At 61.8% G+C, this 12865-nt stretch overlaps 1 protein-coding gene across 1 annotated transcript in view; it reads left to right on the forward strand.

Annotated features, from left to right (window-relative positions):
- Positions 1 to 8141, forward strand: part of LOC116964445 (SAP domain containing ribonucleoprotein) — a 29920-nt gene extending 21779 nt beyond the window's left edge. The window contains exons 10-11 of the mRNA XM_042796897.1: positions 4088 to 4177; positions 5900 to 8141. Coding sequence (XP_042652831.1) covers positions 4088 to 4177; positions 5900 to 5941 — 132 coding nt within the window. The 3' untranslated portion in view covers positions 5942 to 8141. The remainder of the gene's footprint in view (positions 1 to 4087; positions 4178 to 5899) is intronic.
- Positions 8142 to 12865: the final 4724 nt, after the last annotated feature.

Below are 12865 nucleotides of genomic sequence, written 5' to 3' on the forward strand. Positions count from 1 at the left end.
CTACCATCGCCTGAAAGCCTCGGGGCTCTGCTTTTCATCCTGCCATCCGTCATGCTGCAGCGAGATACAGGAGAGTGACCAGAAGGGCCCGGTTTTGTACACACATGTGGGCACCCACCCTTCCATTCTCCGAGGAGGAAAACACCGAGGATGCGATTACGGAGGCTCGTGTCTGTGTCTCTGCATTTGTGATGAGGATACTCCGGGCTTCATCTGCAAATCCAGAGCAGTTTCCTCCTGGGGATGCTTTAATCTGCGGAGGAAGAAGCGCTCCGCCCGTGCAGCATGAAACTTGGCCTCGGGGGCAGAGGTTTCGCAGTGGCGTGGGCTTTTAAAAAATACAGAGCGGGCGCAACCGAGCAAGTCCTTTCCCTGCCTGTGGGGAGCTGCCCCTTTGGAGAAGGGAGGCGGCCGCTCTACCTGAGCGAGCCGTGGTCTGACAACGTGCAGAGCAGCTCCCCTGCCTTGTTCCCTCACCCCTGGGGTCTTCCGAAAGCCAGGCTGGTGCCTCGTCCTTCTCCCTGCCCAGGGCAAGCCCCACAGCGATCCTGAAGTCTCATTTCATCCCACGGAGCGATTGGCGTTTAATCTCCATATCCAAGAGGCGACTGGGAGGCATTAATGGCTGGTGGGGCCTTGCTGGCTTCGTCCTTCACAGCAGCTCGCTCCGTGCCGAGATCAGAGACGCTCGTGATGAATCATTTATTAGGAGCTCGTAGGCACTGGGGGCTGTGGGCAGGTCTCCTGCTTCTTGCCCTGAGCACCGGAGGCAGGGAGATGCCTTCAGGTGATCTGGGATTAAGCTCTCGTCCGCCCTTCGGAGCGAGGCCGGCGCGGGGGTTTTCCCCTCTCTAAAAGCCGCTGGGCGACCCGGAACGTCGCACCGTGCGCTGCTGCCGCCGCGGCGGCTCCGTCCTCCGGCGCTGCGGCACTCGCAGCTCGGGTGGGAGAGCAGAGCAGAGCGGCGCTGGTCAAAGGGGCCCGGTGAGCGCCAGAGCTCTGCGCACCGTGGAAACCACAAATTCACACCTTTTGGCATCGGCTCCTCCAGCGCCAGCAGCAGCCTTCTCCTGGGAGAGAGGGAATGAGCTGGTTTTTAAATGGATCAGTGTCTCTTTCGGGAATTAAGCGACATGAGCCGCAGGACAAGCGGTTAAGCCTGGATTTAGGGGCGCTGGCAGGCGCTGTCCCGCTCCAGCCCCTGCTGCCCTTCGGGAGCTCCCCCCCCCCTTCCTCTCACTTCAAGGGGAAAAAAAGACTGGAACACCGTGGTGTGGAGGGGCGAGTTCCTCGCTTCCTTCATCCCTGCGTGGAAGAGGGCAGGCAGCGGCGTGGGGACAGGAGGGCCCGATCCTGCCCGGGTGGTGTGGTGCCTGCCCCCCACCCCAGTGCCTGCAGCCCCGGGGGCTCAAGCTGGGCAGGGAGGGAGCCTGAGGCAGGGTCCCGGGTGGGGGGGGGGGAGTGGGATGCGGTTAGCGACAGCAGCGCTGCGCCAGCGCCCTGATGAAGTTTAGGGATGAAGATGAAAGCTTTGGGATCGCATGCGGTGCCAGTATATCGATGCGCTGGCGTAAGGCTCCCTTGTTACCAGCTTGCAGGAAACACTATAGCTTCAGGGCTTGGAGTCCTGCAGAAAGGATTTTTTTTTTTTTTTTTTTTTTCCCTCCTCTTCCCTCCACCCCCCTCTTTTAGACAACGACAAAATAACTATCGTGGCGCGAGTGCAAAGGGAACAAGCCTAGAAATAGTAAGGTTAGAAAATAAATCTGACATGCTGCCAGAAAGGTCAGCTTTCCCTGCAGATGCTGGTGCACCCATTTGCACGCCGGCGCACGGCCCCGGGGCACTACCAGGGCTTGATAGATGCAGAGATAGCAGCGTTTTGATAGAGGTAATTTTCCTCAGATGGGTTTCAGCACCCCATGAATCAAAACCTGTCAGCGAGAAGCTAAAGATGGAGTGAAGTTTATTGTACGCGTGTTTGCATCTGACACTGTCGTGCTAGGGGGTCAAGTGAGCGAGATCATTAGGACCGTGTTGATTTAGTAGGACGGTTCTGTGCTTTCCCTGCAGGGCAGTGGTGGGGGCGGGAGGCATGGGGGTGGCTTACCGAAAAAATAAATAAAAACCTACAGCTCGCTGCGGTCCCTGCGAGCCTCCCCGGTCCTTTTATTAAAGACACAGCGCTTTTCTTCTCGAAAGTGGCTTTGGGGCCATCCTCTTGCTCGGGGGATTTAAACCACGAGGGCAGCAGCAGTGGTTTTTAAGAGCCTGTTTAACGTCGCTGAGGCTCAGGTTGGGTTTTCTTTGTGTGGCCATGGTTTTGCGCGTACGTCGCGCTGCTCCAGCGAGCAACTTTTCCTTCCCTGTCCCCGTGATGATAATCCCTCCCGGTGTCCTTTGTTCACAGCCCTCAAGTTTTTGCTGCTTTTCTGGGACATTGCTGCTGCCTGAAAGCCGCAGTAATCCCGACCTGGGTTGGGAGAGGGCTCTCAGCTGCGTCCCTGTCACCCCCCTCCACCAGACGGGGCCGGGGGTGCCGGGGGGGGTTACCCTTTGCTTGTAGCTTCCCTATCAAACCGCACCAAGGAGGGACCAGCAGGATGGAGCAGGTGGGTGAGGGTGGCAACGTCCTAATGACGGAATCATCTTCAGAAGGGTCCTTGCGCCGCAGATTTGTGGGGAGGGAGGCGATGCCGCGGGGCTGCCGGCACGGCACTGGGCAGCGGAGCCTGCAGTGAGGGGCTGTAACGCGGGGGGGGGGAATCAAACGTGTTTGGGCCACAGCTGCTTCCTACGGAGCCAGAGCTCAAGAACTGGCGGAGCTTTCAGCTCCAACTCCTCGGCCGGGCCCTTTGCCACAACACGCGGCCACGCCGGGAGCTGCTGATGTTGCGGTTTGCGACCTCGAGCTTAACTGGATAAATGTCCAGCTCGATTGCTCTGCTTGGCCGGCTAATTCCAGGTGATCCAGGTGGAGCACTGGGACTTGAAGTGTATTTTCTTGGGCACGGTGCTCTTGTTCTCCTCCTGCCCGGTGCCCCTGGCTCTAAACCGCAGGCATTGGCACCTCTGGTTCCCCAGGGGACCCGTCGGCGAGCGACAGCCTGCTTGTGAGCCGCACTCCCCGGGATCCGGAGATGTGGGGCTGGGAGCTCCGAGATGTGCGTGGTGACAGGGGAGGGGGGAAGTGACAGGAGCCCAGCAAACTCACCAGGCAGCCTTAGCTGTCGGAACGGCATGAAACAGCCAGAAGTAGGAATAAATCCGCGGAAAATGGATGTGTTGAGGCTTTTGTGGGTAATGATGGGTTTGGCTGTTACTGGCGATCAGGACATCGGCGTGGGCAATGGCTGCAGAGGTAAAAACCCTCCAGGTTTTCTGGACAGCCTCGAGAAGCAGGGGTAGGAAGGCTCCGGGGAATGTCAGTAGAAATTTGCTCACTCGGGCTGGAAATAAATGAACTTGGGAAGAGAGAGGGGGTGAGCGCGGAGCCCCCATCTCCAAATGAGAACGTTCCTGGGAGAAGCAGCCCAGCGTCCGTCCCGCGGGGTGACTCCTCGCTTTACCAAGGGCTTTACGAAGGTCCCTGCGACCGCTGTCAGCGCTTCCCCCAGATCCCTCCTCGACCACGTCCAGACAAAGGTGAGGTTCTGGCTGCCGGGGCCGGAGTTTCCTCCCCACGCGCCCACCTCACCCTCGCGGTAGCCGTGACAAGCGTCCGTCCTTCCCTTCCACCCTCCATCACGCTCGGGTCTGAGCGCGAGGAGCTTCGGAGCGGAGATGGTGCCGGTGCGGTAACGACAGGCAGGCTCGAGGGGGGCTCTGGCTCTGTTTGAGGTGGTCGTGGCGCGGGCCGGCGGGGACGCTGCCCTCCTTACCCGACGTGCTCCGTAGGAGCTCGCTTTGCCAGGGCAGAGAGGAAACCCGCTCCGCTCCCGGTGCCTCCGCTGCCTCGCTCCAACTTTTAGCAGGTGCTGTGGGAGCCGGCTGCAGGAGGACGGGGGTAGGAGGAACATGATTTACCGTTAAACGAGCACCCTGGGGCATCGCCAACAAAATAAATCTTCGTCCTTCTTTGTGCCAGAGCGAAGAAGACGAGAAACTGAAGAAGAGAAAGGAGCGGTTTGGCATTGTAACGAGTTCAGCCGGGGCTGGAGCTACAGAGGACACAGAGGTAAAACCTTTTCCTGAGCGGACGGGGAGCGGTGCCGGTGCTGGGGGTGTCGCTGTGGCTCCCCACACCCGGGACCTCGCTCGGGGCCGGGTCCCCCGTGCTGGGGTGGGGGTGTGGGGGTGGTTTCGCTCCCATGGCCTCGGCGGCAAGCGTTGAGCGTCTGCCCCCCCCCCCACCCCGAGCTGTGGGGGCTTTGCTGTGCTGGAGCCTGCCAGCACCCAGCTCCTCTCATGGGACAGCCCGGATCCTTCTGGAAGAGGCGGGGAGGGGGGCCCACATCTGCTCTACTCCAGTTCCACCCTGGTTCCCCCTCCCCTCGGTTTGAGCTGACTCCCTCCGCTCCTCGTGCTCTGATCCCCTGGATGCTTCTGGACCCTCTGCTTCCCCTCGGACGCTATTGTAGGTCTTCATCAATAAATCCCCAGAGACTCTACAATATAACGAGGATTGAGATGCTGACCCTATTTCCAGCTTTTCTCCTCCATGCTTTGTTCTGTCCTCTCTGCTTTTGGCCCATCTTTTCAATTTGTAAGCTCCTCAGGGCAATTTTGTGCTTTTTTTTTTTTTTTTTTTTTTAATGTACTTTCACGTTTTCTTCAAATTGTTCCCAGTGACCGTGTGGGCTGTGCTCTGGCACGGTGGCTCCTGCGTTAGTTGGGTGGGGAGTGTCCGTGCACACCTATGGTGCCACGTAACTAGGGCTCCAGCCAGAGTTGGGGACCCCCTTCCTGGGGACAAAGGGACCCCTCCGGGGTGGGGGGCTCCTGCGTTAACAATCGAGTGGCAAAGGTTGCGGCAGGGCGAGTGTTGGGTCTTGGAAACTGCTTAACCAGATGGCTCCTGGGCTTGACAGACAAGAAGTGGGTTTTGTTTGGTTCCTAAGAGCAATCTCAACAATTCAGGTGGGGTTGTTTGGGGGCTTTTTTTTTTTTTTGTGTGTGTGTGTGTGCGTGTGTTTTGTTTTGGGTTTACTGCAGAAACGCTGCCCCGCGTGAAGCGGGGAGCGGCGTTCCCAGCCTTCTGCCGAGCATGGGAGAATGAGCCCCTCGGCCCGCGCGGAGGGGGTGGCTGGGCGAGGGATTCCATGCTTTTCCGTTAGGTCACTTGGAGATTGTGCCTGGAACAAAAAGGTCTTTTTACTGGTATTGTGTGCACTCAAATGCACCTTTCCCCTGGAGATTCTTGATTAGGGCTTCTGTTGCCCCCGGGCTATTTATCCTGCTAAAAATTAAGATTTATACGCCCCTCGTGTATCGGCTTAAAGGCATATCTGAGAGACGCAATAGTATATTTAATGCGTTTTAGTGTGTCCCTCTCACCTTTTCCATGAATAGGAGAGTGTTAACCCTTTGCCCTTTTACATTTCCCACCTCCCCACTGCCTGGAAGGGTTTCCAGGCCTCTGAAGTAGGCATTGTTCCCAGCTCAGCCCCTTTGTAGCGCATTGCCAGCGAGACGCGGTGCCTTCAGCAGCACTGAATCTCAGGCACTGTATATTTCTGCTCGATTTTGGGGCGTTCTTTGCCCCCGTGTTAGAAAAACTTCGTCGCTCCCTTGAACTGACTCAGCATCGGTGCACGGAGGGAGAGGCTGGAGCCACCGAGCTCTGGCATTGTTACCTATAACAAATCCGTAATAAATTCCCCATCGGGTTGTGTGTGGGATTTCAAAGAGCTTGTTTCTTTTTGGTTTTGATTTTTTCTCTTGTAATTCCTCCTTGCAGGCAAAGAAGAGGAAAAGAGCAGAACGCTTTGGGATCGTCTGATGCCGGTCCTTTCGAGCTTCAGCCCGTTGCAGTGTGCCTCTCGAGTGCGTGCATACTCTTTCTCTCTCTTTCCCCCACTTTCTCTCACTCCCACACTGTTTCTCTAGTTTTTAGTGACGAGTAGACAGGGAATCCCCCGTAGTTGTATGATTGTGCTACTTTTTTTTTTTTTTTTTTTTTTTTTCTCTTTCTTTTCCCCAAATTACGGAGTTTAAAAATGAAGAAAAGTTGAGCAAAAAGAAGAAACTGTTCTCGGTGCCCGGAGGTACCGTCCAGCGGGCAGAGGCGACGAGTGTCCCGGTTCCCCCCCCCCCCCCTCCCCGAGCTCTGCCCGGGGCACCGACGGGCGCAGCGTCTGCCGCGCGGTGTGGTGAGGACGGGAGGTAGAGCAGGGTGTGCCGGGCCCCCGGCAGCAGCTTCCCCGGTTCCAGGACTCCCGGGGTGCCGCTGAAGGCAGGGCTGGTTGATGTGCGTCCTCTCTTTTGCCGTCCCATTCCGTTTCCACCTCTCGGGCCGCCTCGCTCCGCGGCTCCTCCCTGTGAAAACGGGCCCCGGGGCTCAGCCCTGTCCCGGTTTCTTCCCTGCAGCCGGGACGAGAACGCGCCTCCTCTCGAGAGCCCCGGGGCGCTCCGCAAGTCCTGCTCTGCATCTCTTACCCTGCCCTCGCCCGGGAGCTGGCAGGTGGAACGCCAGGGAAGGATTTTTCTCAATTATATTGTCTCATGGTTTCAAAAACGGAGGTGGCGCATGCGCTAGCCGGCGCGCGGGGCAGTTTCAGGACCGCCTGCCCTCCCCAGGTGAGGTTAATGGGAATTGTCAGAGCAAGAATTGCCGATTAACCCCCCCGCCCCGATCGAGGCTGGTGCTCTGAAAAGAGGAGGTAAACCCAGCGATGCATTTGCAAGTGGAGCCTGTTCTCGCCGCTACGTTTACCCCGCCTTGCTCTGGCCTCTGCGGCCCGTGGCGTTCCGCGTGCGTCTTCCAGGTTCCTCCAAGGCCAGCGCCACGTTTCTGCCCGTAAGCAGCAGCGCTTTGTCCCGTCTCTTAGGCTGGGGTTTATCTCCTCTCTGCCCCAGAGCAGCTGCCGAGTTGGTTTAACTCACCGACTCGCTGAAGGAGCCTCGCTCCTCTCGGAGCTGCCGGGCGGCGCGGGAGAGCACCGGCGTATCCCGGCACCCTCTTTGAGTGTGGAAATTCTCGGCAGCCGCACAGGGACGCGGTTCCTCCTGCTGCATGATCCATAACCCTTTCGGTAAAATTCCTGAAGAAAACGGGGCCGTGTCACGCCGAGGGCAGCGCTGCCGCAGCTTGTGGGGGGGCTCTTCTTGCCGCTTTAGTGTTTCAGGTGGCACCTTTGTTCCTGGCGAGCTGTGAGGAGCATTTCTGGGGGGCGGCTGGCGAGGGGGGAGAGGTGCGGCGGGGCTGGGCCGGCTGGCGGGGGCCGCCCCTGCCCTTTCCCCCATCGCCCGCCCGGAGAATTAAGTTCCCTTCACAAGTTCATTCCCACTGCATCTCCCGCCCTGTGCAGAACTTTCCCTCCCGGGGACACCTCGGCCCCAGGCCTGAGCAGAAATGTGTCCCGTCGGCTTTTTTGGGCGCGCGCTCCGCCTGAAATCCTCCCCTCTGCAGACCGGCGTCCCGGGCTTCTGATTTCTGAGCGTAACCTCTGCCCAGAGCTGCCGCCTTCTCCGTGCTTGGGGCCCTGAGGCGCTGGAGAACAGCGGGGGCGTGTGCAAGTGGAGCTTTTCAGAGGCTTATACCTGGTTCTTAATAAGCAATATATATATATATATATTTTTTAACGTAGAAGTCTTCAAACTGCTTCTGTTCCATTCATGCTTGAAGTCTGACTGCGTCTGCGTGCCCCCCGGTGACTCTAAGCAATACCTGGGACGTTTGTTGACTTTCCCAAAGGGCAGCTAAAAGCCACGGGGTCCGGGTTACGTTGTGTGTCTTGGGTTGTCGGTGGCTGAGTGAATCGAAGCTCCCTTGCTCCGTCCTGGTTTAATGTAATAACGTTATTCTGATTTAAAATTTTTTTTTTTTTTTTTTTTTTGTATGTCAGATTTTGTAAGATGTATTTTCTATTTGGCTCACGATCTCTTTGCTGGTTATTGGCTTGAAACGTTTTGTAGTGTGCCAGGGCAAACCACTGCATTTCATTCTCGGTTTCATAATAAAAACTGCTTCTCCAAGGCAATTCTGGTACCTGTCACTTTGATGCATGGTGCGGCTGAGGCTCGGGGCCGGAGCGTGCCGCTGCGAGGGAGCTGGAGCCCCCGGCTGCCGCCGGCGGGGGGGCTGGGGGGCAGAGCCCCCACCAGCGCTCGGGGACCCTCCTCACCTTCCCTTGGCGCGGCCCAGCCGCATCCTCACCGCTTGGCCCCGATGCAGATCTCCCCGGGGAGCCCTTCGGGGCTGGGTGTGGGGCACGGGGTGGTGGGTGCCGCTCACGGCCGAGGGTTCGGTGCTGTAGAACTCGAGGGGAAGCGCGGAGATGCCTCCGGGCTTGGCCCTGGCTCCTGACTCGCGTCCCTCCGGCTCGTAGCGTGGGGATGCGGCCCCGGCGGGACGAGCCGGGGGCTCAGGGCGTGAGGTGGGGGGTGGTCTGGGGAGCTCTGCGGGTCGGCGGCGGCTGGATCCCGAGCCGGGCGGGCGAGGGGAGGCCGGGGGCTGCGCTGCCGCTCTCCCGCCTTCCCGCAGCCTTGGCCCGTGGGACGGGCCCCAGCAGAACCCAGCACCCCCCAGTTCACCACCGGCTCCGCTCTCCGGCCCGAGGACCAGAGTGCTGGGGGGGGGGGGGTCCCAGCCCCCTTCAGCCCCTCCACCCGTCCTCCTCCCCGGGTCGCTCCCCTCCGCTCGCGGGGTCCCAGGGCTGGTTCTGCCCCAGCGAATCTCCTGGGGCCGGTGAAGCCACCGGTGCCTCTTCTCCCCCTCCCTCCCTCCCTCGTGCCGTCCCCTTCCCTCCTTGGGGATGAGTTTCCCTTGGCCGTGGTACCAAAATCGGGATGAGCTCCGCTCCTTCCCTCTCCAGGCGGCTGCGCCGGTGGCCAGGGTGCGGGCAGGGTGCCATGGCTGGGTGCCATGGCTGGGTGCAGGCAGGGTGCAGGCAGGGTGCCATGGCTGGGTGCAGGCAGGGTGCAGGCAGGGTGCCATGGCTGGGTGCCATGGCTGGGTGCGGGCAGGGTGCCATGGCTGGGTGCAGGCAGGGTGCGGGCAGGGTGCCATGGCTGGGTGCAGGCTGGGTGCAGGCTGGGTGCAGGCAGGGTGCAGGCAGGGTGCAGGCAGGGTGCAGGCTGGGTGCCATGGCTGGGTGCAGGCTGGGTGCAGGCAGGGTGCCATGGCTGGGTGCAGGCTGGGTGCAGGCAGGGTGCCATGGCTGGGTGCAGGCAGGGTGCAGGCTGGGTGCCATGGCTGGGTGCAGGCTGGGTGCAGGCAGGGTGCCATGGCTGGGTGCAGGCAGGGTGCAGGCTGGGTGCCATGGCTGGGTGCAGGCAGGGTGCAGGCAGGGTGCAGGCAGGGTGCGGGCAGGGTGCAGGCAGGGTGCAGGCTGGGTGCAGGCAGGGTGCCATGGCTGGGTGCAGGCAGGGTGCAGGCAGGGTGCCATGGCTGGGTGCAGGCTGGGTGCAGGCAGGGTGCCATGGCTGGGTGCGGGCAGGGTGCAGGCAGGGCTGCCCTCACTCTCCTTCCCTCCCCAGGGAGGTGCCAGGGGCTGTTTTGTAGCGGACGCTGCATCTTTCACCCGCCGGGCTTTCCCCTCCTTGGGTGTAGGGGAGAATCATTCCAATCACACTGTGTTTAAAACACCACCTAATTTATTTTTCCTCTCCAAGCTGGGGGCTGCTCGTGACTAATTTGGGCTGAATAGGGGAAGAAAAAAAGCAGCGGGCACACAATGAGCGGGGGAAAGTGTGGGAAAGCGAGCGAAAGAAAAGGAGGGCTGGGGCTTGCAGCGTGAGAGCTGGTAACGCCGAGCGGTGCCCAAATTCAGCATGAAGTCACTTTTCACAGCAGACGCTTGGGCTGTAAATGCGAGTGGGACGATAGGTCAGGCCCGCGGGGGGGAGCGAGAGGGAGAAACGGAGGGGGGGGGGGGGGTGCACAATGGGGTGAGGAGAGAGGTGTGCGGCAGGGTGGGGACACACACACACGCGCTCCAGTGCCAACGTGTCCCTGCTTCCAGCCACACCGTCCTGGTCTCCCAAGGGCCTCTTGCCCCCCCCCCCCCATCCTCCGTGGGTGGGTTGGGAAACACCTTTTGTCCAAATTCACAAAAATGGGGAGACAAAAGAGCGGAGCCCGGAGTTGCGGGTGAGCCCGAGGAAGGATGGCGCGGAGCCCTCGCTGCCCTCCACCTGTGCTTGTGCCGGAGCCGCTGCCTCTCCCGGCTCGGTGCCGCCAATTCCGGAGCCGGGCCCGCACTGCTGCGGGTTCTGGGGCAGGATCCGGGATGTGCTGGATTTGCTGGGGGGGGGGATATGGGGCTGGGTCCTGCTGTGGGAGGGGGGTTCCACCACAGCCAGTGGCCATGGGCCACCTCCTCCTCCTCCTCTCTCCAGCCTCGTGCATCTTCTCCCCGAGGACCCTGAGCCGTGACCCTCCTCAGCCTGTTCCCCTCACCCTGCAGCGCCTTTCTCCGCCGGGGAGAAGCTGGAGCGAGGGCTGGTCGCTGCCTCCATCCCCTCGAATCCCTCCGGCCAGCCCAGGGACGGGGTGGCTCCCCAAGGGCTGCGCCCGCTGCTGGGGGGACGGGCAACAGGGACTCCCCGAGTCCGACCTGCGAGTCCGACCTAGACCCTGAGCTGGTTTGGGGATTTTTGGGATCGCGTCGAAATCCCGACCTCGCTGCAGGTTGGAGCTGCCGGGGGGATGCTGAGCCCCCCCGCCCCCAGTCCCCCGGGAGCTTTGTCCCCAGAGCCGGGCCCAGCGATCGCGGCGGTGGGGGGTCGGGGGCGGGCAGGGGGGGGCTGGCCCGTGCCCAGCTCCCCCCGAGAATCGCCCTGGTTCTGGCGGCTCCCCTCGCCACCGCGGCGAGGCCGGTGGAGCTCGGCCAAGCTCCTGTTGATGGTTTAATTACTGCGGCCGTCGCATGCGGCCGGTCCTGCGAGGCGGCGGAGGGGAAGGTTCGGGGGGCCGCAGTGTGTCCTGGTGCAGCTGTGGGTGGTCGTCCGGATGTCCCTGTCCTAATTTGTGCACCCCCCGCCCCCCCCAGCTCTGCCCCTGGGGCTCTGAATTAGGTCACCCGATGGCCGGGGGGGGGGGGGGGGGGGGGGTGGAGGGGGGGAGCAGCAATGTGGGGTGCAGCCCCCACGGCCACGGGGGAGACGTGACCAGAACAAAAGCAAGAGCTCGTTAAACTCTTGACATTGTCCTCTGAAGCAAACAAACCAACACCACCACCCCCCCCAGGACCTCAATTTCTCCAGCTGCCCTTCTGGGTGGGTGGGTGGCACAGCCTGGACACCCCCCCCCCCCCGCCCCTGGCTGGACCCCCAGGCCGTGGCCCCCAGGGGACAGTGGGCAGAGTGGAGGCTGGGTCACAACTGGGGTGTCTGGCTGTCCCCCTCAGAGCTGGGTGTTGTCCCCCCCAAGGGATACGGGGTGTCACTGCATCACGCTGCCCCGTGGGTGCTGGGCTGGGGCCACCCTGTGGGTCCTGAACACCCCCAGGAGCTTCATCCGTGGGGCAGCCGAGTCCGGAGAGGGCAGAGCAAGCACTGGAAATTCCCCCCTGGGACTGGGGGGACTTGGCACCTCGACTGCAGCTGAGACCTGGAGCTGCCCGCGGGCCCCCCCGGCGAGCTCATGGGGGGCTCGGGGTGGGTCAGATGGGACCCGCAGCGGGAGCGAGGGGTGCGGGGCAGGGCTGGGGTGCTGCCGGAGGGGAGCGGCACCCACTCGGCACATCCCGGGGGACCTCGGCTCGCGGGTGGCCGGAGCAGGAGAGTGGGAGAACAGCCAACGTCCACCGAGCCACCGCTGCCGGCAGAGCCCAGGCCCCCGCTGACCCCGGCGGGGCGAGGGTCCGTGCCGGAGCCACGGCCTTGGGCCAGCTCCTCGCCTGTGCCAGAACGTCCCCCCCTGGCTCCCCTGTCCCCTCCCGCGGTGACCCTCCGCTGCCCACCCTGTCCCCTCCCGCCCGGCCACAGCTATAATTAGCTGCGACATTCTCGGCATACCTGCAGCCCCTAATGAGGCTCCATAAAGGCTGCCCCTGAGCCCGGCTCCTCCGGCACTTGGGGCCACTTGTAAATCTCAGCTTTACAACTGGGGAGCTGCGCTGGGAGGAAGCGGGGGCCGGTGGGGGGGGGGAGGGCGGGGGGGGGGGGGGTGTCCAGCTCTCGCCATCACCCAGACCTGGTGGTCCCGTGTTGGGCGTCTCCATCCCTGTCCCGTGTCCTCCGTCCCCTCCTTGGGGTCAATTCGCCCAGCTTTGCTCAGGTTGAGGGTGACTGGAATAAGATCTTGGGGTGCCAACCCCCCCCCCGGTGGGCACAGCCCCCCCCCACCCCCGTGCCCATTGCTGGTCCTTTTCCAGTGGGTTTGAGCCGATTTTGGGATGGTTGTGTGCTGCTGGGCTGGTTCTCAAGGTCTTGGTTCGGTGTTGGCAGCTCAAGCGCGAGGACAAGCGTGTTTGGGGGGGGGCTGGGTTGGGGGCGGGGGGGGGGGCTGTGGTTTGTCCCCAGCTGGGAGATAAACCCGGGAATGTCCTTGCTCCGGGCTGGGCACGGGGCATCGGGGCGGATTTCATCCCCTCTCATCCGCTTGTCCGTGGTGCGCGGCCAGCACCGGGAGCGTGGGAAAAATGAGAAGCATTAGGAAACATTTCCCGAGCTGGGGTGGCCGGATCAGGCCGGGAGCTCCCGGGGGATGAGGCTGGGGGGGGGGGGGAGGGCGGGGGGGGGTGGGCTGCTGTGACGCAGG

The sequence above is a fragment of the Tyto alba genome, unplaced genomic scaffold, assembly GCF_018691265.1.
Source record: "Tyto alba isolate M040663 unplaced genomic scaffold, T.alba_DEE_v4.0 Super-Scaffold_23, whole genome shotgun sequence".
Classification (NCBI taxonomy): domain Eukaryota; kingdom Metazoa; phylum Chordata; class Aves; order Strigiformes; family Tytonidae; genus Tyto; species Tyto alba.